Genomic DNA, 26,272 nt, shown 5'->3' with positions numbered 1-26,272 from the left:
ATTGCTTTTCTACATAACCCCATGCTGATGGGCTTTATTTAGTATAAAATATCAAACACCAGTCTCTGGCTTCTAGAAGAATTCTTCAGATGACAATTATTTTCTGTGGTTTTTGACTATCAAGAGCAGAATCCTATCTTCTAATAAAGAGTGAATATGCTAATTGACCCTCACACTGTCTCAAAGATGGTAGTGCCCACAAGACAATAAGGAGGGGATATGCTAATTACTGTCACGCCCTCAAAGATGGCGACACCCAGTCCTCTCAGCCCCCCAGCTGCCCAGGGCTGGCCGAGGCGCTGTATGCAGTGGCAGCAGCAGAGGTGTGATGGGGCGTTGCCTTCCCCTGGTGACCAGGTCGCCTCCCGTCCCTGAGGGCTCCTGGACTGTGAGAAGGGGCAGGCTGGGCTGAGGGACCCACCCCCCCTCCATTGAATGAATTTTCATGCACCGGGCCTCTAGTTAATTATAATAGACCCAGAGCTGTAGAAAACAGTTTTACTCCTTCCCAGGGAAAGTGAAAGACATAAAACATTGAATCATAGGTGTACAGATTAATCTTTGATAAAATAACATCTTTTTGAAGTCTATCCATAGAGAACTACATGGACTTTCAAGCATGTCAAAGGCAGTGTGGCAGCAAGATTTTAAGGCAAAATTTAAATTTGGAAAAGGTGTTGGAACCTTTTCTCATAGAGAGGTTGAATCTCCCCAGTATGTTTTTCACTGGGGCCTGTTCTTAGAAGTGAGAAATAAAGGCTGAAAGCCTTTATAGCCAAGTGCCATAACCAGATAAAATGCCTGGTTCTTTGCAATCACTCAGTTTAAGTAGATTACTCTGTCCAAAAATCATTTTCATGAGGCATGATCTTTAGGGAAATCTGAATATCCTTAACCTTCAGATTCAAATTTAGTTCCTTTTTTTCAGGAACTTAAGTTCTTTTAGAGTATAGTGAAAATTAATCTTGACACGAGTAAACTGTATGCGTCAGCATAAAAAGTAAACTTTGTAAAAGGATTCATTTAAAGTCCAACACTCATGGCACAAAATAATTCAAATTATAAACCCATATGATGAAAATTGGCTGCCTTTTGACCCCACCTGTGCTCCAAAAAAATGTTTTTGGTTTAGGTCAACACAAGGCAAGTTTCATTCTGCACAAGACTGCAAGGGTGCATAGATTCATCTTTTGCTGCTGGTGGACAGGAGGCTCTTTTTTGCCGTTCCTCCGTGCATTGAAATCATTACCAGCAGCCTGTGAAATAGAATCCAGCTAAGAGCTGGCTGGTGTGTTCTGCCTCCAGCCAGCCTAGAATCTTTTTAAACAGGTCAGCCAGTATTTGTATCTTCCCCAGGGTGAATTGCTTGCCAAGTTCCTGGCACACTCTTCTCTGTTTGGAAAAAAGTATGTCCAAAGGATACTTAAGTGATCCTTTGTTAGGAAGCTTTTTTGGTTGTTTCTGGGTTACAGATTCGGCCATACATTTCTAAACAGCTCCTGTAAGATTGAAAGAAAAAAAGAATAAATTTATTATTTCTGCAACTTGAAATAATCCTATATAATAAAAGGCTAATATGTAAATAGACTGAACTGCAGAATGACCGGTCACTATGATGTGCACTGACCACCAGAGGGCAGACACTCAACACAGGAGCTGTCCCTGGTGGTCAGTGCGCTCCCACAGGGGGTAGCGCTGCTCAGCCAGAAGCTGGGCTCATGGCTGGCGAGTGCAGTGGTGGTGGCGGGAGCCTCTCCCGCCTCCATGGCAGCACTAAGGTTGTCCGACTGCCGGATCCTGGACTGTGAGAGGGTGCAGGCCAGGCTGAGGGACCCCCCAAGTGCATGAATTTTGTACACCGGGTCTCTAATATAGTATAAAGTTTATAACTGAACTTATGAAATTTATTGTAAGTTTTGATGGGGAGAGAGATTGCTAGACTGACTCATATGATCAGGGTTGACTTTCCCCTATGACATATTTGGGTGATTCTTATTTGCAAAGTAATGAGTGTTAATCTATGTGATGGTGATGGGAGGGGCTAGCTAAAATTTTTCTCTGTCCAGGTTAAATTTACACAGGTATTACAGTGCCTGAAATTCTGTAGTTTTGTTTCTTTGAATTGTTGCTTTTTCCCTATTGTACTTTTAATCTGATCCACACAAAGGTGTTTAGCAGATCATTTTCCTCAATTACGAGATTCTAGTAATCTCCCAAACAATAAGCGTAATCTGTTATGCCTGGAAAAAACACAGTAAAAGAAAATCCTAGTGAGTTAGGAAAAGCATTAGTTACAGTAGTCATTTGTGAGTCTGTATCCAAGCTGTAAGATGAACTAGGAAGTTGAGAATAAAATTTATGGGCATGTAACTAGTATATACTTCACAGACCTTTTTTATTCTTAGTTTCTTTATCCAAGAGAATCTAAAACGTGAAAAATGAGAACATACTGGTATATAGAGAAAATAATGGATAGGAGTGTTGCTTGTTTCACATACTAAGCAATAATCCTGTTCCTCCGCTTATAAACAACACCCTCTTCGGCTTTTCTATACAGATTAATTTTGCTGCCTGGGCCTCTTTTGTCATAGTTTGAATTTAGGTAGCATAACTACCTTCTGCTATTCTAAGGAAACTATGAATAGCAGGTGGGGTAAGGTGGGAGAATGCAGAGCTTAGATGTTTTATCCTGTTACAGAATTCCTGGTGATAATTAGGGCATATTTTTTTAGTCCTATCAGAAACAAGCATTCCAAATGAACCCTGAATGCTTGAGCCAAGCAGTTTGGAGGTACATGTTATCCCTACATGATTTGTCATTAGACACACACTTAAGTTCTTTTAAGGCATTAGTATTGTTAAGAAAGTAAAATGCAAACTCCACTCTTGTATCTACAAGGATCACCTTGAGACTGTGTCTCGATTCCACCTGCCTGAGAAGTGGGAGTATTAGCCTGTTCCAGGCTCTTGGGTAGCATAGCCCTTAAAAAAAAGAGAGAGCCATTTTCTATCTGTTCATGGATGAAAAAATTTCCCAAATCATTTGTCTCCCACTGTTGAGTAAAATTTTCCTTGAGCAACATCTACCCTCCCCACCATCCATCCCTTCAGCTAGTGATAGTTGAGATTTGGATAAGCAGCGAAAACTGACTTATAAGTTGAAAGCTCTTCAGCAAGACTGATCCTTAGCTGCTCCATCTCTTTGTTCTTCTGTTGCTGGAGTTGCACCCCACTTCTTAACTGTGTCTGTTGTTCTTCCATTTTCTCCAGCTGTTCCTGCATAAGAGGGCCAAGAACATATCTGATGAGCCGAACACTAAAAATCTTACGTTGTCCGTTAGAGTTTACAAAGCACTTCCTTGTACATTGTTTAATCTTCATAGAAGTATTAAGGTTGGAACAGATTAAAGAGGTGTTTTGACAAAGTGATACTCCATTTGCAGATGGTGAAGAAAGGAGTCTTGTCTGTTAACCACAACTTAATGTAATCCTGTGACAGTAGTACTCAGAGGGACTTTTAGTTTCACAATTTTAAGGAGTGTTGGGGAGGATTTTGGTCCTCTTGGTGAGCTAGGAATTTTATACACCTCTTGCTTTATGTGCAAGTTTGTTTCCATTAAGACTGAATTTGTTCAAAAATGTTAAGTTGGAAAAATATGCTAGCCCTAGCAGGTTTGGCTCTGGATAGAGTGTCGGCCTGTGGACTGAAGGGTCCCAAGTTCGATTCCAGTCAAGGGCACATGCCCAGGTTGTGGGCTTGATCCCCAATAGGGGGTGTGCAGGAGGCAGCCAATCAATGATTCTGTTATCATTGATGTTTCTCTCCCTATCTGAAATCAATAAAAATATATATTTTTTTAAAAGAATAAGAGAATTTCTTAAAAAAAAAAAAAAAAGATGCTATGCCCTGTGGGCCCTCTGGAGCTTTCAGATAACTTTCCCATTCTGCCAACAGGCAGGGTGCATTCTGTAAATTGTCTCTGCTGAGGTTTAATGCCTGAGGAATGAGGTAAGGAAGATGTCAGCAAATCAGTCTGGTGTTTGTTCCTAGCTGGCATGGATCCTTAGGAAGTGTGAGGGAGTTGGGAAAGCATTAAAGTTTAAAGGCATATTTTAAAGGGGCAGTGACTTCTCAAATTTTGAAGAATAGTAAGATAGGAATCCAGCCCTAGCTGGTTTGGCTCAGTGGATAGAGCTAGGGACTGAAGGGTCCCAGGTTCAATTTCCTTCAAGGGCACATGCCTGGGTTGCAGGCTCAACCCCCAGTAGGGGGCGTGCAGGAGGCAGCCAATCCATTCTCATCATTGATGTTTCCCTCTCCCTCTCTGAAATCAATAAAAATATATTTTAAAAACATAGGAATCCAGTTTGGATACATGCTATTAGAAGTATCTAAATAATTTGTTCTCTGAGTCATCCTTGATATACCTGTGGCACATCAATCTGCAATGGTTTATAGTCTGGCTGAATCTCAATTTACATAAACCATTACCAAAAGGCCTTTTTTAGTGCTTAGTCATGCTTTACACCACACAGAAATGGGGCCTTACTCTCTAAGTGAGTCAGCCAAAGGGAAGTATTTGCATACCTCTACCCCGATTTCCCAAATTCCACTAGCAAACCTGTTATTTTGACAAGGCACAAAAGTACATGTTTGAGAAGGCAGTCTGTACCATCAGTGCTCTGACAGGAAGAAACAGTGAAGGATATATTGCTACAATGACTGGAGTTAAGGACAGTCTCCAGTCTTAATCTGATGTAGCACCAATAGTAACTTTCTAAAAACTGCTCTATCTCAGTCTTCCAAAGGCTTCCCACTTCCTTTAACCTTTTGCACTCGGATGTCGAGTGTGACTCGACATGGTTAGCATCGGTGGCAGCTCGTATGTCGAGCCACACTAGACACGTAGTTTCACCACAGGAGGAAGGGGGATTTTTGTCTATTTTTCCAGTATCTTTTCTTGTTTTCATTAGCATGAAAGGACAAGTAAAATATAAATGCCGTCTCAACTGATGCCACCACCTAAGCTTCACCAATGGCATCTTCAAAGGCTATTTGTTTCTAAGACACATCAGTCACGTGAAAAAGGTTAGACCAGTACACTAACTTCCAGGGGTAGATTATTATCCACTAACTTAGAGCAACGTTTCGATGGAAAGCTCCATATAATCACACCTCACCCTAACAAAAAACACAAAGATTGTGTTGTTTGTTCTAACAGAAAAATCAAAGGAGGAAGAAGAGAGACGATTTATATTTGCGAAACATATGAATGTAAACCAGGTCTTCATGTGGGTGAATGTTTCAAAAAATATCACACCATGAAAAATTATAGAGATTAAAATTACTCTTTGAATGTATCAATAATTTGAAATATTAAAAAATCCAAATAAGTTTGTATGAAAAGAAACTCCAGTTTTTTATTCTACTGCCGCGCTTTGTAAAATCTGGGGTATTTAAAAAATTAAATCCCGAGTAGAATAAAGGAATCGAGAAAAAAGCAAGCGAGTGCAAAGGGTTAATCTAGACGCCCTCCAGTTTTACCCCTACCTCTAACTAGAACCTCCATTACTCTTTCAATATGAACATTTTCCCCTATCTTGCACTATCCGGTATGCAAGTTACTAGCCATGTGGGGCTAGTGAGTACTTGAAATATGGCTCGTCCAAATTGAGATATCTGTAAGTGTAAGATAGGTTTCTAAGACTTGGCATAAAATGAAATACCTCAAAATTTGATATTGACTACATGTAGAAATTATGTTTTTATATGCTGAGTTACGTTAAATATTTCATCTATTTTTTTTAAGTGTCACTAGAAATTTTACATGGCATCCGTGTCTTGCATGAGACTTGGGTTGGACAATGCTGCTCAAGCCTGACCAACTCAGATCTCTATGCCTTTACTTCTGTCACATAGATAGCATCTGCTGTTGTATTGCTATTTATCTTTTAAATTCATGTCTAACTCCCAGATTGTAGGTTCCTGGGAGTACACATAATGCTTGTTGATGTGAAACTTGCAGATAGTAAGCATATTCCATGTTTCAGCATTAGCAACCTACCAATTTCCAGTTAAAAACATCATTCTCAGCAAATTTCTCACCCCACCCACTGTAGCCAGTCACCAAGTCCTACCCATTTTATCCTACGTATCTCACATCTCTCTCTCATAAAGTTTTGTTTCAGGCTTTTTCAATCCACCCACCATTTTAAAAGTACAGCCCTGACTGGTTTGGCTCAGTGGATAGAGCGTTGGCCTGTGGACTGAAAGGTCCCGGGTTCGATTCCGGTCAAGGGCATGTACCTTGGTTGTGGGCACATCCCCAGTAGGGGGTGTGCAGGAGGCAGCTGATCGATGTTTCTAACTCTCTTTCCCTTCCTCTCTGTAATAAAATATATATTTTTTTAAAAAGAGTACATACCTATGGGCCAGGCACCATTGCACATGCTTTACAAACATTAACTAGTTCATTCCTTGCAAAAGCCCTTTGATGTGTATTACATGTGAGGGAGCAGAGCCATGTGGATTAAGTAATTGTCCAAAGTTCCCCCCAGTTAGAAAGTGGTAGAGCCAGGACTTGTGCAAGTCTATTTCCATTAAGACAAACTTGCACAAGCCATATTCTTAAGGCTCGTTAGTGATCTTCAAACTTTCCCATGAAACCCAGAAAAAAGCCAAAATGAAGTGCCCTTGCCACTAATTTGTAGGTCCACTTTTGCCTGTTTTATATATTGGCATTTCATCTAAAATTCTATTTTGTGGAAAGGGCCTGGCTTTGGAGGAAACTTATTTTTGCATAAAGCCCTTTACATTCTGATCCCCATCTACCTCTCCAGCCTCATCACTCTGCTCACATTCCTTATGACCCAGCCACCCTCACTTCCTATAACATGTCTTTGCGTTTTCATGCTTTTGTGTAGGCTGTTCCCTCTGCTTGGAAAGCCTTTCCCTTGTCTACCCCATGAATTCATTTATACAAACACATTGTGGTTGACTGGGCTTGAGCTAGATTGCTCAGGGTTATTATATGCATCACGTCTAGATGCATAACCTTGAACAAATTACTTCTTTCTCACCTGTTTTCTCATTTTTCAAATGATGACAGTAGTTCATACCTAACTTAGGTAAGAATTAAATGAATTACTACATATAAAGAACTTAAACTACATGCCATCTATTAACCAATCCTCATAAAATTTCTAGGCAGGGGTAATTGTACATGCTTCAACAGTATATGCCTTATTCCTATAACTATTCCAGTGTTTATCACATTGAAGTCTTGTATTTCATTGATTCTAAAGCTTTGACATTTTAACATCAGAGTGCATCTTAAAATCAAGTGTCTTAGGTTTTATGTAATACGTTCATTTTATCTGGTACCCTTCCTAGACTGTAAACTGTTGGAGAGCAGGAACTCCTCCCCCTCCCCATTTCTGATTTCTTTTGTCAGCACATAGTTCACTCCCTGGCACATAGTAAGTAGATAATATCTGTTGACTATTTGGAAGAGGCAGTGTTTACAATTTTAAGAGTGAAGTGTACCTTTGAAAAAAGTAATCAGGTGCCATAAGCGACCTTTGACAATTTAGGAAGCCATTTCAGAAAGAATTAGCTCCTTCAGACCTTGATTCCTTTAATTATGGTAAAGCTATGAAAGACACTCATCGAGAGGGTTTTACCCCGGTTGGAGTGGCTCAGTGATTGAATGTCGGCCCATGAACCAGAAGATCACAGTTTGATTCCCAGTCAGGGCACATGCCCGGGGTTGTAGGCTTGATCCCAAGTGGGGGGCATGCAGGAGGCAGCCAATCGATGATGGTCTCTTATTGATGTTTCTATCCTTCCCTCTCTGAAAACAAAACATTTTACAAAAGATTACTCTGGCTCACTGAGCCTGTTTCCTCAATAATAATGATGATGATGATGATGATGATGATGGCTCTGGCCAGTTTTTCTCAGTGGTTAGAGCATCGGACTGAAGGGTCACAGGTTTGATTCCTGGTCAAGGGCACATACCTTGGTTGCAGTTCAATCCCCAGCCCCAGTTAGGGTGCCTGCGGGAGGCAACCAGTTGATGTGTCACTCGCATCGATGTTTCTCTCTCTCCCACCTCCTACCTTCCACTTTCTAAAAATCAATGGGAAAAATATCTTTGGGTCCGACTGGCATGGCTCAGTGGTTGCGCATAGACCTATGAACCAGGAGGTCACAGTTCGGTTCCGATCAGGGCACGTGCCCTGGTTGTAGGCTGGATCCCCAGTGTGGGGCGTGCATGAGGCAGCCGATCAATGATTCCCTCTCATCATTGATGTTTTATCTCTCTCCCTTCCTCTCTGAAATCAATAAAAAAATATTTTTAAAGAAAAAAAATATTTGTGCTCGCTTCAGCAACACATATTCTAAAATTGGAACGATACAGAGAAGATTAGCATAGCCCCTGCGCAAGGATGACACGCAAATTCGTGAAGGGTTCCATATTTAAAAAAAAAAAAATTCTCGGGTAAGGATTTAAAAAATAATAAAGGATTTGGGGGATTAATAAGAGGATCAAATGAGATAATTGGTATAAAAGGGTTTAAATTAAGAGTGCAAGTCATTTTCAGCCTCTACCACAGACCTCAAAGAAGTTCCTACATGTGACAGTGAGTATCCTTCAGCCCAAAAGATATTTGACCCCTTTCCTTCCCCTTCCCCAAGCTAAGAGACCGAAATTCCTTTCATGCCCAATGGGCCTACCCTGTACTGCTGCACTTCCTCGTCGCGTTTTTGCCTCACAAGTGTGATCTGGTCCTCCAGATTCCTGTTTAGCAGGTGGAGCTGCTGGGCCTCTGCTTGCAGGGGCCTCAGAGCCTCCTTCATCTGCTGGATCTCTGCCTGGGTTTTCTGCAGGGCTTTGGCAGCGGCTTCTTTCCTCTCTAGGAGCCGCAGCAGCTGAGGCTCATACTCCTCCTCCAGGCCCTGGCGGCTCTCTGCCATGAGGTTCTCAAACTGGGCAGAGAGCCGCCGGCTCTCCTGCAGGAATTGTCCGTCCCCATGGCTTGGAGGTGCTTCTATTTGTTGCCGTAGCTGCTCCTTCTGCTTCTGATAGGCATCCCGGAGCTGGGCCAGTTCCTCTGAGAGCTGGGCTGCCCGGGCCGTCAGCACTTCCCGGAAATCAGCAAACTGGGCCACGTCCTGCTGGCGGCACTCCAGCTGGTATTGGTAGGCCACACATTCCTTGGTCACCTTGAACAGCTTCTGCTTGACCAGCTGGATCTCCTCCCTTAGCCCATCCCTCTCCAGCTCTGCTTGAGCATGCAGTTTGTAGGCATCCAGGATGTCCTGATGGACTTGTTGCACCTCCTGGAGAGCTGGTTCCCGGAGCAACACAAGCTCATGGATGAGCTGATCCCTCTCCTCTTCCAGCTGGGACACAGCTTGGACACATTCCTGGAAACGCCCCTCGAGCAATTCTAGGTCCTCTATGCTCAGGCTCTCCTCTGTGCTGGGACTAGGCCCGGCTCCAAGGCTCTCGGGGTTAGGCTTCTCTTCGTTTGTGACCGTCTCTCCCCCATAGGCCATCTGCTCTGGGCTTGTCTCCTCCGGCTTCACAGGCTCCTCCACACACAGTGTGTCCTCCGGCTTCACAGGCTCCTCCACACACAGTGTGTCCTCCGGCTTCCCAGGCTCCTCCACACACAGTGTGTCCTCCGGCTTCACAGGCTCCTCCACACACAGTGTGTCCTCCGGCTTCACAGGCTCCTCCACACACAGTGTGTCCTCCGGCTTCACAGGCTCCTCCACACACAGTGTGTCCTCTGGCTTCACAATCTCCTCCACACACAGTGTGTCCTCCGGCTTCCCAGGCTCCTCCACACACAGTGTGTCCTCTGGTTTCAAAGGCTCCTCCACACACAGTGTGTCCTCTGGCTTCACAATCTCCTCCACACACACAGCCTCATCTGGCTGCCTGTTATCCTCAATATACAGTGTCTCCTCAGGCTTCTCAGTCTCTTCCAGATACAGTGTGTCATCAAAGTCACCTGTGTCCCCCAGGAAGAGAATGTCCTCTAAATTCAAGATCCCCTCCAAAGGCAAAGTGTCATCCAGGCATTCAGAGTGTCCCTCCTCTTGAAAAGAAGTGGCCTGTGCTCTTGTTTCCCTGCAAAAGAAATGACTTAAAGTGAGAGGGCAGCCACAATCCCAGGATGGTTGGTGGCTGGAGCCGTTAGGCCATAGACCTTAATTATATCAGGTTCTCACATCTCAGCACTTGTCTGCTCCCTTCCCTCCACTGACTTATCCCCACACAGCCCAGTGCTTAGATCCCCTGACTACATACCCATGATGTCAATGTCTAGTCTGCTACATACCTTTAAGGACAGGAAACTAACACCTGAGCCACCACTATTTGTTTCGCTATCATAAAGTTCTAATGTTGAGGTAAAACGTTTTTTACCTGGACTTGATTCTTCTTTCTAGAATCAGAGAAGTCTAACTCCTTTCCCATATAAGTTCTCTAAACACTTAACAAGAACTAACTTGTCTTTCAATTCCATGCATGCCAAGTTTTCCAGTGCCTTCCTCATTTGGATCACTTCTTTCCGACCAGGCTCCAAATTGTCACTGTCCCTTGGGGTTGGGTATTGGAGCAATACCCAGGTGTGTTCTAAGCTGTCAATCTCTGGACACTACTGATGCAGTCAAGATTCCCTTAGCATATAGGGCTGGCCATCATGTTCTTGACAAATGCTGAGTTTAACTAAAATCTTAAGACTTTTTCACAGCAAGTGAAACCACATCTCTTGTTCCTGTAAGATGTCAATCATCCTTCTAGCCTGTAAAGGCTCTTAGATTCTGTGATTCTAACAAATGAGCCCGATAACCCAGCTGCCCATTGCCTGCTAGCTCAATCAGTTCCCGCCAAGGAATGCTCCCCTGTTTCTTTGGCCCTTGAGTGGCTTTGTCTTTCCTGTTTCAAATGCATCTTACCTACCTTGGATCTCTAAGCAATTCTTTGAAAATATAAAATACCATGGAAATAATAATTATTCCAGAGGTCTTATGTGTGCCAGGCCCTGTTTTAAATGCTTTATGTATATCAACTTGTTTAATCCTCGTAACAATTCTATGAGGTAGTTAGTTACATTTATCTCCATTTTACAGATCAGGAAACCGAGGTTAAAAATGATTAAGTACTGCCGAAACCGGTTTGGCTCAGTGGATAGAGCGTCGGCCTGCAGACTCAAGGGTCCCATGTTCAATTCCGGTCAAGGGCATGTACCTTGGTTTCGGGCACATCCCCAGCAGGGGGTGTGCAGGAGGCAGCTGATTGATGTTTCTCTCTCATCGATGTTTCTAACTCTCTATCCCTCTCCCTTCCCCTCTGTAAAAAGTAAATAAAATATATTTTTAAAAAATGATTAAGTATTTTACTCAAAGAAACATATTTAATGTATACCATTTATAAAACAAACTAAATTGGACTATAGCTTTCAAGAAACACTTTTTTCAGACATAAAGTATAAGTAAAAGTAAAAAGTTCCATATATCAAAGATTTTGATTGCTCTGTTTTGAAAACGCCTACTTGTGCCCAGGTTTTAAGCTCTATATCTTAATTCCAAGTTCCCAAAGAAGATTATTTTTACTCTAAATCATCCTGTACTCTGTCCTCTCTAACACCCAGGAGTCCCTGGATTCCCTTTGTTTTCTCATGTTGGCCCTCTGGAAACTATAAAAGTATGGTTTCATCAGTCCCCCAACATCACTGGCCGCCTTCAACCCAGCACCCACACCAAAACCTAAAGTTCCAAGACAACCTCGACAGTCACCTAGTCCATTCACATCACTTTACCAGAGAGAAAGTGCTTCTTAGATATCTTTACCAGATGTTACTTTGCATCTCAAACTCAACTGCCCCAAATTCTTCTTCTCCTTGAGCTTGCTGCACCTGTATTCTCCAGCTCAGTGAAACATATCACCAGCTTGATGAAACAAGAAATCTTTAAACACCTCTTCCCTCCCCTATACAGCCAACTTACCGAGAACTAACCCTTCTATCTCCGAGAGTCTGCAGTCCCCACCCCCCTTCTCCATCCACTGCCAGGGCCCTAGTCCAAGTCATCATCTCTCACCTGCAAATCTGTGCCAGCCTTCCGACAGGCCTTCTCATCCTCGTCTATGCTCTACAGCGCCACAACTTGCTATAACATAAAGCAAACCATGTCGCCCTACTTCACCCATAAATAACCAACTGCTTAGCAGAGATTCAAGGCCCTTAAAGCTGTAGCCCCATCATATCTTTTCAGCCTCATCTCACTCCCCAGGAGCCCACCCAATGCTTGACAATCTGGAACATGCATTAACTTTTTTATACCTTCTACCCGTAGCCCACAATGGCTAAAGGATCCAGCTGAGAAAACACTGCTCTTTGTATACCACCCGACTAGAGAACAGTTCTGGAATGGTAGAGTTTCCAGTGCCCAGGAAGGATGCACCTGCTCAGCCAGCCAGAACCCACTCTGATCCTCAGCAGCTAGCAGGCAGACCCGAGATCACCCTCCTGCGGAGTCCTCCGCCCTGGAATGACATAACAGTGTTCGTGGTAGTATTCTACATTTTTTTACATGAATACTCATTGATATGATGCTCATCTATTACCTCCCTTTTATAGATGAGGAAACCAAAGCATAAACAGAGTAAAGAATTCACTCAAGGTTCCACTCCAGAGCCAGAGCTGTTTTTGTTTTCTTATTTACTTTTGTGTTTTATTCAGACCTCCTCTTGACCACTCAGCTCTTAGAATAGGCATGAGGTCTAAAAGAGGGGAAACAATGAGGGCAGGTACTCTAGAGCTTGGCCCATAGCATTCAAAATGAATTTGTGTATATGTGCCTAACAAATTCCTACTCACCATTCAAGCCCTGCTAGAGTCCATCTCTGTGAAGTGTTTCCCCGACCACCCCAAAGTGCCTTGCATTCCCCAGGCACTTGGTATGCCGCTCATCTCTGCACTTAGTGCTCTGTGCTGTGAGAAGTGCACGTCTGTCTCCTGTGATACTCCATTTTCTAAGGACAAGTGAGCTCTCATTCTCTCTGTATCCCAGGGTGGGGCTCAGTGGAAGGAAGGCAGGCAGAATCCGACTGAGGTCCAAGGAGGAAACTTGCCCAAGGTCGAGCAGCAAATCTGGAAGTAGAACCCAGGCCTCCTGACTTCCAGGCGCTGCTGTTACCATACACCACGCTGTCTTAGTCACCCACCCACAGTGCCAGGCCCAGGCTAGAGGCTGCCCTCACACAGCTGCCTCTCTGTAAGGACGGGGGAAAGTAGACTAGGGGAGGCCCAGGGGCAAGGGAGCCAGTTCAGCTGGGGCCGCTGACCTCAGGCTTCCTTGGCCACAAACAGCCTGCCTCGGCCACCCTGTCCCTGTCCCCAGCGGCTCCGGCCGCGCCCAGCCCTGTCCACTAGGGCTGTGGCTGTACGCGTGGGTGATACTGTGCAGGCATGATTGGTGTGTGTCTGACTCTGTGTACCTGCATGTGTGCATGGCAGTACGGGTGAGGGTATGTGTGAGACTGTTCAGCTTTGTGCTGTGTGTGACAGTGAGGGGTGTTGGGTGTGTGCATTTGCACCTCCACCTCTTGGTACAGTGGGAAGTGCAGGACGACAGTCTGACCCGGGGTAGAAACAGCCCCTGTTCTCCCGGCTCCTCAGCCACAGGTCCCTGCGCTCTAACCAGCGGACAGTGTGGATGGGTGCAGGAGGGCCTCAACTCCAGGGCCCCCCTGCTGGCCTGGGATAGTGGACCCTGCACCCCCTTTCCAGGCCCCAGACAGCTGGGGACAAGCGGCCTGAACAGACTTAACTCCAAGCTGGCAGATGCCCAACCTTGCACCAAGAGCCGTCCACGCAGCGACGGCAGGAGGCCTCCACCTCCAGCTGTGTTTGGGGTGAGGATGGACAGAAACAAGTAACTTCTCTGGCCACTACGGGCCCAAGGGCCTTTGGGGGTTGAAAGGGTTAATTCTCACATGGCCCGAGGAAGGGGAGGGGGCATTATAAAAAGCCGCTGACTAACGGACGGAGGTGCCAGGACCCCTCCCGGGGACCCCTCCCGGGGACCCCTCCCCCCCCCCATCTCCCTTGGCTCGTGGCTCCGCCCCGCGCCGCGCCGCGCCCCGCTGGTCCCCTACCCCCGCTCGGCAGAAGGTGCTGGTGGGTGGGGGAAGGGAATCCGTCCAGCCTCCCCTCCCCACGGGGACGGTCCTACCTCGCGGCCGGGGCGGCGCCGTGCCCGCTGCGCCGGGGCTCCGAGCTGGCCATGGCTGCGCGACCCGCCGGGCAGCCGCGTTATTAATAGGCGGCCCCGCCGGCCGCCCGCTCCGCGCCCGCCGCACTGACAGCTGCAGCCGACACCGGATCCCGGCCGAGGGCGCGCCCACTTGGCCGGACTCCTGCCGCGGGAGGAGGGAGCCGGCCGCGCCTCCCGAGGGTGGGGAGGGGCCGCCCCTCCTGGGACCAGCCTGCGGGGGGCTGGGGGTGGGGGTGGGGGTGGGGGTGGTCATCCGGGTCCACAAAACCGGCCAGCCCGGACATCTTCCGGAACCTTCTCCCTCTCCACCCTTCCCCGCCCAGGGTCTCCGATGCGGGGAATGGGGAGAGGAGGTGGCTCTGCAGGTCCCGGCCTGGCCGGTGGGGGAGGCGGGCAGGGTTTGGGGAGGACTAAGAGGGACCCAACACCCCGCTCATTTGGGGATGTCGGCCACAGCTGGGCACCTCGCTGTCCTGAAGGGCTGGAGGAGGAAGGCCAACAAGCCACACCGCATGAGTGGGGGCAGTGGGGAGCCGGGGAGCCTGTGGCTGGGGTTAGGGGAGACGGACTGTGTAGTTGGGGGGGAGTGGGGGTGTCAGCCTACAAGGTTGAGGTCCATATTGAACACAGCTTTCAGCCCCCCCTCTCCCCTCGCGCTGCGAGGTTTCCTGGGGTCTCTCGGCTTGCTCCACCTGTCACATACCCCCACCCCACCCCACCCCCACCCTGCTTCTGTCCATTCCATGGCATGTCCCCTCCCCCAAGTCCTTAGCCCACCAGCATCAGGGTCAAACTTCCAACCCCGAAGTCTTTCTCCCCAAGAGAGAAGCTGCCCCTCCCGTCCCAGACCTGGGCCTCGGGCATTCCGATGCCTTTTTTCCACTTAGCCCCTCTGTGTGGGGAGGTCTTTGACTTAATCGCTGAAGAATGCTGTGCACGGTCACAAGCCGAGGTTCTGGATGTGCGTTTTCTCAGAGAGGCCCTGAGTGGGGTGTGGAGGTGGGGTAATGGTGCAACTGTGTGGAACGTGTGTGAATTGTTGGTTGTATCCATGTGCCCCACTGCTGGCTGTATGAACACCACCTGGCTGTGTGTGTGGTGTGCAGGGCAGGAGATTGTGGGATTGTGTGCCCAAGAGGAGTTGTGATGACTGTGGGGTACATGTCTGTGTGTGGGTATGTTGATGTGGGATTGTATACATCCAGGGGAAGTGACTATGGGTTGTGGAGTGTTTGTGTGTGCAGCCAACTGTTGTGACTGTTTTGTGCGGCATGCATGTAGTCCTGTGTGTGACTGTGTGCCCGAGTGCCTGGGGGCTGAGGCAGGTGAGTGTGGCTGGGTGTGAGGAGTGTCTTCTGTGTGTGAGGGAGGCCTGCGTCTGTGTTCATTAATTCCCACATCTGAGTGTGCTGCCTGTGGCTGTGTATTTATGTCTCTCTGTCTAATGCAAGGGGGTGGGAGATTAACACCCAGGGCAGCCAAATACACCCTTGTAAGGTATGATGCACAAGAAAAGTTGGGTTTTGGAGGCAGCTGGTCATTTTCTGACTTACCCCTGAAGTATGCCAGGGGAGGAGGTTGGCAAAGCCTCAGCTGCTGGTCATTTGACAGCTGCTGCCAGTCAGAGGGGAGCCCAGGGAGGGGGGGGTAAGGCCTGCCAGCAGCACTGTTTGCTGCGGGTGCTAGGCAACAGGCAGCAAGGGTGGCATTAAAAAGGTCATCCCTTCCCCTCCAAACCCCTAGCCCAGGAGCTGGCCCTGAGCAGTCCCCAAGATTGAACTCCTTAACGCCTCCCAACCTCCCCACTCAGGCCCTCCTTTAGGCTGAAACACTGAATCGCCCAGGGTCCCAGAAACTCCTCCACCTCCAGGCCTCTGTTCTTGCTGTTCCCTCACCTACAGCACCCTTTGCAGCTCTTCACGTCCCAGTTTCTACTCTTCTTCAGGTCTCCGCTCACATGTCATCTCCTCAGAAAGGCCTTTCCTGGTATGTCCCCTCCCCCCACACGAAGGTCCACCCACTTACTGGGATCATCACCTTGTTTATTTCCTGTGCAGCACTTATTACAACCTGCAATATTATTGCTTCTTTTCAATTCCCTCTCTGCTTCCCCCACTAGAATGGAAGCCCCTGACTTTGTGTGTCTTATTTACTGCGATGTCCCCAGGGCCTAGCAAGGGCTTTAGCATATAGTAGGATCTAAAAAAAAAATGTGAAGGAAAGCAGGATGGCCCTACCTAGGCCAATTCAGGCAGCATTGGATGCTTGCTCTGTGCCAGGCCCGGGCCTCTCACCATCAAGAAGCCCCAGTGTACTCAGGGAAACAGACATGTGCATGTGCCCAGATTGAGTACACCAAGGCAGAGTGAGGTGGTGAGGCTGTGGGATTCAGTTCACTTGGCAGACATTGGCACTTGGCCTGTGCCAGGCCCTGTCTCAGAGCAAATAGCTTTCTTTGGCCCAGACCCCTGCCTGCAAAGAGCTCACAGGATAGAGGATGCTAGAACTGTCTCCCGGGGAAACGAGCCCATGCAGAGAATAATGCCAAATGGCTGAGCTGAGTGATGTGATAGGCTCCGAGAACCAGGGATGGCACAGCCTCCTGGACAAACCTGGGCCTGAGGAATAGCACGACAATGGACGCTCTGCAACAGGCACAGATGCTTTGAAAAGAAGCAGAGCCACTGCCTCTCAGCCCCTCCACAAAGCAGAGTCCAGGAAGAGAAGAGCTCTGGGCTCGCTACTCTCCGTGCTCCAAGCTTCTCAGCGCTGCTGTCTGCCCTGGGGCTGACTCCTGCTGACAGTCTCACCTGGGCCCTTGCCTTATGGTTTCAGGTGGAGTTTGGCCAAAGGAGACACTGGCAGGAGATCAGAGGGAGGGAGGAGAGTGAGATCAGGGTATTTATAATTCCTCCTTCCCCTGTGATTTTGGCACCTCCACCCCAAAGTTTCTGTTGGCTGGCCTGCACCCATGGATACTTCTCTCTCCAGGTTCATTAACAAGGCTCCCTCCCTTCGTCCTTCGGGCCTGTGGGGAGTGACTCCATTCCACGGTTGTGACCCCCAGGGTGCTTCACCATTCCTGCCCACATCTCTGTGAATAGTCCCTTCATTAAACCCTCTTCTGGCAAATACTTTGAGTGTTCCCCTGTTTCCTGCCGAGACCCCTGAGGTAAGAACTACCCCCAGGGAAAATGAGCCCTTGGCAGAGAATTTGGGGGAGACCCTCTTTCTAAAACACCACCAAAAACCAACCAGAATCAGGAAAGTTGTGAACAGATCAAAATCCCATCCTGGGTGACTAGTGACCTCCTGCTACCCCTCCAGGCAGGGTCCCAAGAGGTCCCGCTTAGCTCACCTTATTCAGGTTTAGGCCTATAGGGACCCTGGCCGGAACAGGTCAGGGAGGGGGCTATGAGAGTGGGGAGGGATGGGGGTGGTGACTGGCAGAGAGTGAGCTTGGACATAGCAAGGCACCAGAGGGCAGCAGTTTCCGCCATACCCCAGAGCCTGCCCCACATGACCTTTCGAACCCAGCCTTCCTGAACCTCAGTTCCCAGCCTGTGAAATAGGCAATTAATACTCTCTTCACAGGGGTATTGTGAAACAGTCAAATGTGAGGCTCAGCATGCTCGCGAGTGGAAGTGAACTTGTTCTGAAAGAAAGCTGAGAGTAGAACATTCCCCATTGTTACTGGTGCAGGTGGAGGCCATTCTGCTGAGCTTCTGTGTGCCCAGAGCTCTCGCCAGCCATCCCGAGGTGGGAGGAGGCTGGCGGCGGAAGATGCCCCAGCAGGGCCCTCCAGCCCGCTGCTTCAAGGGAGCACGGGTTCAAGCCCAAGCTTTGGGGGCAGCAGGCCCAAGCCTAAAGCCTGCCCTGCACTTACTTTGGTTTATTTTTTTGTTTTTAAAAAAATTATATATTATTGATTTTTTACAGAGAGGAAGGGAGAGGGATAGAGAGTTAGAAACATCGATGAGAGAGAAACATCGATCAGCTGCCTCCTGCACACCCCCCACTGGGAATGTGCCCACAACCAAGGTACGTGCCCTTGACCTGAATCGAACCTGGGACCCTTCAGTCCGAAGGCCGATGCTCTATCCACTGAGCCAAACGGGTTTCAGCCCTGCACTTACTTTGTGACCTTAGGAAAGTCACTCTACCTCTCAGAGATGGTGTTTTTCTCTGTGAAATCAGGTAACACTTCACCCTTATGGGTTTTCTGTGAGCATGAACTGAGAATACAAAGAGCATTTAGTCGAGTACTGATACATTGGGAGTGCCCCCAAAATATTAGCTATTATTTGTGTGTATGTTTTTAGTTTTTCTCAATTATTTTTTTTGTATTTTTGTTCCAGCTATTATTTTTTAAAACCCCCTTTTCTCCCTCTTACTGTAGTACATCTGTCTATTCATTCCCTCATTTGCTTCTTTATGCATTCATTTCAACATTTATTAAGCCAGCAATGCACTAGATCCTAGGAACACAGAAACTAGGAAATCATCAAAGCAAGAACAATATCTGTACTCCTTCCTGCTGTATCCCTAGATCCTAGGTTTTCAATAAATAGTGTCTGAGTGAGTAAATCAGATTGGCTGTTTTCTTGAGAACTTCTACATGCCAGGCGCTAAGCTAAGCAGTGTCTGCGTGATTCCACTGAATCCTCAGAACATCGATAGCCCTCTGACATAAGACTTTAAGAAAGCTCACTCACTGCCGTGGCTGTTGTGGCTCGGTTGGTTGGAGCGACATCCCGTGCAGAAAGTGGCAGGTTTGATTCCCAGTCAGGACACATACCCAGGTTGCATGTTTGACTCCAGGTCAGGGCACATACCCAGGTTGCATGTTTGACTCCAGGTCAGGGCACATACCCAGGTTGCATGTTTGATTCCAGGTCAGGGCACATACCCAGGTTGCATGCTTGACTCCAGGTCAGGGCACATACCCAGGTTGCATGTTTGACTCCAGGTCAGGGCACATACCCAGGTTGCATGTTTGATCTTCAGTAGGGACACATGTGCAGGAGGCAACTGATTGATGCTTCACATGGGAAAAAAAACAAAAAACTTTTTTTTTTTTAAAAGCTCACTGACTGCCCTAACTGGTTTGGCTCAGTGGATGGAGCGTCGGCCTGCGGACTGAAAGGTCCCAGGTTCGATTCCGGTCAAGGGCATGTGCCTTGGTTGCGGGCACATCCCCAGTAGGAGATGTGCAGGAAGCAGCTGATGGATATTTCTCTCCCATCGATGTTTCTGACTCTCTATTCCTCTCCCTTCCTCTCTGTAAAAAATCAATAAAATATATATTTTTAAAAAAAAGCTCACTGACTGATGGTAAAATTGAGACTCAGAGAGGTGAAGTAACTTAGTTGACCAAAGACACACATGCAGGAAATAGTGACGCTCAAATTCGGTACACTGCCTCCACCAGTGACTGAATTATTATTTTTTTAAACATTTTAAAAAATATATATAGTTTATTGCCCTGGCCGGTTTGGCTCAGTGGATAGAGCATCGGCCTACGGACTCAAGGGTCCCAGGTTCGATTCCGGTCAAGGGCATGTACCTTGGTTGCAGGCACATCCCCAGTAGGGGGTGTGCAGAAGGCAGCCAATCAATGTTTCTCTCTCATCAATGTTTCTAACTCTCTATCCCTCTCCTTTCCTCTCTGCAAAAAAATCAATAAAATAAATTTTTAAAAAAGAAAGAAAAATATATTTTATTGATTTTTTACAGAGAGGAAGGGAGAGGGACAGAGAATTAGAAACATCAATGAGAGAGAAACATCAATCAGCTGCCTCTTGCACACACCCCTCCCCCACTGGGGATGTGCCTGCAACCAAGGTGCATGCCCTTGACGGGAATCGAACCTGGGACCGACGCTCTATCCTCTGAGCCAAACGGGTCAGGGCAATTTTTCATCATCACCATTATTATGACTGACCTCCAGAGGCTTGCAGTCTAGTAAGAGGGTCCGGGGGCCGTTTCCTCTTTGGACTCAGTGGGAGGGGTTCTGGGCATGGCCGCAGACTTTGGCAGAGTTGGGTTCAAATCCAGATCTGCAACTCTGGGTGAGTTACTTAAGCTCTGTGAACCTCAGCTCCCATTTCTAGGAAATGAGGTTGAGTGGGTGTTAGATGAGAAAATGTGGAGGAAAGGCCCAGCTTCTGTCCAGGATATAAAAGTCGCTTGGTACGTGTTATTCTCTTTATTTCTATTTTCTTTCCCGCCAGCTGGGACCCTTGTCTGGGAACCTATGCGGTGCTGACCTCGCCTGCAGAGGACACCGCGCTCAGCGGTCGGGCTCTCCTGGCAGTGCCGAGCGCTGCCTCCAGGGGCGCCAGCACGCCGACCCCGCGCCCTGGGGATTGTTGTTCCCACCGCGGCCGCGCGGGGCCGCCTGGGCCTGGAGCTTTAAGTACGGGAAGCAGGGAGGTCGGAGCCCGAGCTGAATCAGGATGTTTTCGGATCACCTTGGTAACTAATAATAAACAACAATAATAGTAACAGCATCAGATCCACCGGCAACCAATTCAAGAGGCGCATTCGCGTGCTGGGAGGCCGTGAGACTCAAGGAAAGGAGCCAAGCTTAGTCTCTGCCCGGGTTCCAACCCAGACCGCTCACTCTCACGCTCTGCTCCGTAACCTCGGGCCTTTCGAATCTGCTTCCTGGGCTTAAAAATGGGAAACAGTAACAGAGCTCTTGAGAGGAAGAAAGAACTCCTGGAGGGCCCAGTGGAGGGCCACTTGGGAAAGGCATGTAATGTAATTCTCACCTCTACCCCGTGAGGGAGCTATTATTCAATTCCCTCTGAAGCTGGGCATCTACTGAGGACCTTTTCCCAGGCTCGCCCAGCTTCTCTAGGTCTCTCCCCTAGCACAGCCCAGAGGCCAGTCCTGGAGCCCAGCGCTGAGCCTCACCATCCAGCAGCATCACCTCGCTGGACTTGCTTTTTCACCTTCAGACCCTCTGGCTCCTCTGGACACTGTCCTTCCATCCCCAGGTACAGGTCCAGGGGAGCAAACTCTGGCTATTTCCACTACACACACACTCACACACACACACACACACACACACTCACACACACACACTCACACACGCATACTCACACACACACACACACACACATTTTCACACACACATTTTCACACACACACTCACATACACACTCTCACACACACACTCACACTCACACACACTCACACACACACACGCTCACACACAAAGAAAAAACAAAAACTGAAGCTATGCCCCCTCTTCTTCCTACCTACCTCTTCCAATACTCCATCCACTCAGCTCCTCCAGCAAACCTTTCCTGGGCTCTCTCCCCAGGTCACAGCCTTTGCACATGCTGTTCCCTCTACCTGGAACACCCTTCCCCCCAGCTCTAAAGCCTGTTACTTTGGGTGCAGCTTAAATATCACCGCTTCCAGGAAACCCCCTCCCCTGTGTTCCTGCAGTCTTCATGCTGACTTCGTGCTTCCTCTACCTCCATTACATTGTGATGTTCCTGAGAGCAGGAACCACACCTGTTGAGGGCTCCGTGGTATTGTAGGGCTCAGTGACTGGAACAAAGTGAACACGTGTCCGATGAATGAGTGATTCAACCCAGCTGGGTTTATTCACTGAGCTTGTGCAACAGCCCTCGGCTCAGAGGCCCATGCACAGTCACAGGAACAGGCACAGTCACACACAGTCACATACTCGTACCGAGTCATAAACACTCATGTGCCAGAGGCACACACACAAGCCAAATTCATCTGGGCTCATGTCTTTCTCTGTGTCTGGGTACCTGTGTGTCCGAGGTACGGTATAGATTCACTCTCTTCTTTTGTGACTTGGGGTCACTAAGAACAAGTGTGTGGCTCCTCTAGCGGCCTGGTAGGCCATAGAAGAGGATGAGCCGTCCCAGCAGACTGGGAATCCCAGGGGCAGTGTGATGTCTCCCCGGCTGGGCCAGGAAGTGTCTTCCCCACCAGCTTGGGAGCTCTTGCATTAGGCTGTCTCCCATCGGACTTGGAGCCCTTGGGGCAGAGCCACAACGCCCCCACTAACTAGTCTTGGGGCCCTGAGGACAGAATGGGTCTGGTTAAGCTGGGTACTCGGGGGTCCGAGGGGAGCTGGATCTCCCCCATTAGACTGGTCCTTCTCACAGGCATGGCTGTGCCTTCCTGACCCCTTTCCCCGCTGCCACCCGCCCCCCAGCTAGGCCCCCTCCCATCACAGTAAGAGATTCGGGCTGGGCTGGGCTTCCCAGGCTTTGGAAGCAGCAGCAAGCCTAATAGCAAACCACACTGCGAGAGGCTGGTCCTGCGGGCCCCTCAGGAGGGTATGACCGGGCCCAACCAGTGTGTCCTGGCAACTCTTCCGTGGTCTTCGATTCACTCACCAAGCCTGTCTGAGTCCCCGGGAACGGCCCTGCAGCACTCCACCCCCATATGTTGTTTCCTTCTCTCACCAATCCAATCTTGGGAGGTAAGCGTGATCGTCACCCCGTTTAGATGAGGCAACTGAGGTTTGTTCAGAGAAAAGCAGTGACTTGCCCTAAGTCACTGGGAAGTAGCAGAGCTGGATTGCCCACTGCACAGGCTGCCTCCCACCCAGGCTGGAGAAACCTGGGGAGATAGATGCGACAGGTTGCAGTAGCTGGTCATGGGTGTGTGTGTGTGTGTGTGTGTGTGTGTGTGTGCCTCACACGCCCAGGTTTCTGGCTCAGGCCTTATGGTGCTGGCTATGGAGACAAGGATTGCCAGAGGGTGGGAGTGCCTGCTAGTAAGATTGGGAACAGTAAAAGGAGCAGGTTCAACAGGCAGCCAGCCAGGGCAGGCAGAAGGTGAGCCTGAAACCCAGCCTTCCCATTCACAGCATCACACACACACACACACACACACACACACACACTCACACACACACACACTCACTCACTCTGCTCCTGACACTGCAGCTATGGGTTCAAGTTCCATTCACTATCTAACCCCTCTCAGAGCCTCACTTTCCCCACCTGAGAAACAAGAGCAGAGACCTGGCGAGGCCAGCCCTTGGGATTCCTGCTCCTTTAAGCCTTTCCCAGTGGAGGGTGAGGCCAGGCTGCAGGTGAGTGAGTTGCCACATCAGCAGGGAGAGCCCTGCCCCATCCCCTCCCCCAGCTCCAGAGGGAGGTCCCAGAGGCCCCAGAGGATGGTGGGAAGTGGGTGGGGAGAAAGAGTTGAGCCTAATAGGCTGGAGAGCTGGGGATGCCTGCAGGGCTGGGTGAGGGAGGCTGGGTGCGGGAGACTCTGTGTGAGTGTGTCTGAACGACCAAAGTATACAGGACTGTGTGCAAAATGAGTGTGTGTCTTTGACAGCGAGTACTCAAGTGTGCGAGCTTGTGTGCAAGAATGTGTGAATGTGTCTGAGCACGTCTTTGTGTGCGCCTCTGTGTCTGCAGATGTCCTGGGTGTGCAGGAGTGAGTATGGTTGTGTTCCTGTTGGTGTTCCCCTTTGACTGTGTGGATGTTGTATACAGGAGCGTGTGTGAATGTGTGCCTTTGTGTAGCTATACTTGGGTGCAATAATGCCTGTGAATGTCTCTCAGTTTGTCTTTGTGTGTGTGTGTGTGTGTGTGTGTGTGTGTGTGTGTGACTATGTGAGCATCCCTGAGTGTAAGGTGTATGTGAATGTGTGTGTCCAAAGTGCCTTTGTGTGGCCGCATGGACAAGTGTGTGTGACTCTGTGTCGCTAGCAGAGTCCTCTCAGAATAGGCCTGAGCCTTTGTGAGGCTACTACCTCCATCGAGCAGCTCCTCCAACTGACCCCTGGCTGATGGGGTACAAAGCCTGCCCAGCCCTGTGCCCCCTGATGACTCGCCTCCTGCCATCCGCCCCCCACCAGCCTCCGACCTTAAAGGGCAGTCTCTCTCTGGCCCCGTTTGCCCTCTTCCCACCCAAAGGGAGTCTCAGTTCCTTCCTCCTGGCAGCCTTCTATGACCAGAGGAGGTGGGCCTGACATTAGCTAAACCCCTATTGTAGCCCCACTTGATGAATGAAAACAGAGGCTCAAAGCCCTGCGGTGCCCTGCTGCAGGTCACCTGGTGGGCGTGTGTTGGATCACATGACTGCTAGAGCTCAGAGCAGGACCTCCGGCCTCCTCCAGCCCCTTTAATGGCCCTAGGTTAGGGCTCGGGACCTGGGAAGCAGCAAGGAAACGGACATCGGAGGAAGCCCCAGCCACTTGCTTGGTCCTTCCCTTGTTGTCGTCTCATTCACTCCATCGTGCTCGGAGAGGTGAGTCAGCTGGCCCAGGGTCGCACAGCCAGAAAGTAGCCAAGTCAGAAAGTGAACCCAGATCTCATGCTACCAGGGGCAGGGATGCGGGTGGGGTCAGCCCAGAGCTGACTGGCCGCTGGTCCCCAAGAGGAAGGCGGAAAGATGATGAGACACGGGTAGAAATGAGAAAAAGTGACTTGTGACAGTTCTCGTGCGACACCACATCCAGAGCCGAGGTGACACAGTCTCATGTGAGGCCCGACATCCGGGCAGGACTTCCTGTTCTTTTTTTTTTTTTTTTAATTGATTTCAGAGAGGAAGGGAGAGGGAGAGAGAGATAGAAACACCAATGATGAGAGAGTCATTGATCGGCTGCCTCCTGCACGCCCCAACTGGGGATCGAGCCCGCAACCTGGGCATGTGCCCTTGACCAGAATCCAACCTGGGACCCTTCAGTCCGCAGTCCCACGCTCTATCCACTGAGCCAAACCAGCCAGGGCAGGACTTCCTGTTCCAATCAGAGGGACAATGTGACTAAGTGGGCCCGGGCTTGAACAACCTGTTCACGGACTGGTCACACGTATTTGAAATTCCACTATTCACTGCCCCCTCGAGGCTCTTTTTATAGATCAGAACCCAGGCTCCAGGGGAGGTGTCTAGAGCCCCAACCCAGCGTGGGGCGTCTGGTTAGAGCAAGGGTCCCAGACTAATGGCAGTTCTGGGTGCCCTTCGGGAAGAGGGAGGGAAGCAATGAAAATGGGGCGAGAGGCCAGAGGGCGTGTGAAGGGTTAACCTCTGGGGGAGGCGGTCTCATTTCATTCTCCCAACAGCCTCTGGGGCAACAGGCTTTCCTCCCCAGTTTCTGATGAGGAAACTGAGGCTCGGAAAGGCAGATACATTGCAAACGCAGGATTTAAATCTCCTCTTTGGACTTCGGTCCAGGGCTCTTGCTGCCCTCTGTGGCTGCCTCTGGATCCCAGGCTGGGCTTCTGCTGGGAAGAGGCCAGACAGGCAGGGATGTGAGAAGCAGGGTTGGTTTGGCTATTTTGGGTGACAAGGACCAGCGAAATGCTCACCTGAGTGTCTGTGGGGTTGCCGTGAGACTCGTGGGGAAGTAAGGAATACAGGGAGCGTGCCCCTTATCTCCAAGCCCCCTGGCATTTCCACGGATGTTCAGGAAGCAGAGCAGCCCCACTAACGTGGATGTCTCATCTTTGCCACAGCGATGCGGGCGCCTGATGCTTCCAAGTCTGGTGCTCAGTGGTCCAGAGGCTCAGCCATTCTGGGCCTTCACTTCCGTTCCTCCTGCATGACCTGCCTGCCTAGCGTCCTTGCTGTGCGTGGCTCCTGTGGCCTCTTGCTCCTGCTCACAGCTTCCCCTGGGTCGCTGCCTTACTCCCTGAGAGAGGATCTAATCTACTTGGTTTAGTAAATCTGATTCGTGGAGGGCAGTTTCCAGCCGGACCAGTTTATGGGCCTCTGGCCAACTGAGTGAGGGCCAGGCCCACCGCTGGTCCTGTGAGTGGCAGAGCAATCGGGTCACTTGGTTCAGAGGATGGTGACTTAAGAAACCAGCAGAGCCAAGCCAGTGTGGCTCAGGGGTTGAGCGTCGACCTATGAACCAGGAGGTCATGGTTCCATTCCTGGTCGGGACACACGCTATGCCTGGGTTGCAGGCTCGATCCCTAGTAGGATCTCATCATTGATATTTCAAACTCTCTCTCCCTCTCC

The 26,272-nt window shown here is 49.1% G+C and overlaps 1 protein-coding gene across 2 annotated transcripts; it reads right to left on the bottom strand.

Annotated features, from left to right (window-relative positions):
• Window positions 1–17: 17 nt before the first annotated feature.
• Window positions 18–14,397, bottom strand: SYNC (syncoilin, intermediate filament protein). Of its 2 annotated transcripts, none has more exons than XM_079776207.1 (4): window positions 14,255–14,397; window positions 8,741–10,145; window positions 3,152–3,276; window positions 18–1,499 (listed from the first exon to the last, which is right to left on the bottom strand). In XM_079776207.1, the coding sequence occupies exons 1-4, from the start codon at window positions 14,305–14,307 to the stop codon at window positions 1,439–1,441; spliced, it is 1,644 nt and encodes a 547-aa protein (XP_079632333.1). In that variant the 5' UTR covers window positions 14,308–14,397; the 3' UTR covers window positions 18–1,438. The 2 variants fall into 2 exon arrangements, with proteins under 2 accessions (XP_079632333.1, XP_079632334.1); XM_079776208.1 differs by lacking the exon at window positions 18–1,499 and adding an exon at window positions 1,512–2,982.
• Between the last annotated feature and the right edge of the window lie 11,875 nt (window positions 14,398–26,272).

This window comes from Cnephaeus nilssonii (assembly GCF_951640355.1).
Source record: "Cnephaeus nilssonii genome assembly, chromosome: 7".
Classification (NCBI taxonomy): Eukaryota; Metazoa; Chordata; class Mammalia; order Chiroptera; family Vespertilionidae; genus Cnephaeus; species Cnephaeus nilssonii.
The sequence above is the reverse complement of the archived record's forward strand: the minus strand, read 5'-3'. Positions and strand labels throughout refer to the sequence as shown.

Excerpts from the sequence above, each read along its gene's own strand:
- SYNC (XM_079776208.1), bottom strand. The coding sequence starts at position 14,307 with ATGGCCAGCTCGGAGCCCCGGCGCAGCGGGCACGGCGCCGCCCCGGCC. Across the intron at positions 10,146-14,254 it reads GGCGCCGCCCCGGCCGCGAG|GGAAACAAGAGCACAGGCCA; the intron begins GTAGGACCGTCC and ends TTTCTTTTGCAG. Across the intron at positions 2,983-3,151 it reads GAAGAGCTTTCAACTTATAA|GGCTATGCTACCCAAGAGCC; the intron begins GTCAGTTTTCGC and ends CTTTTTTTTAAG.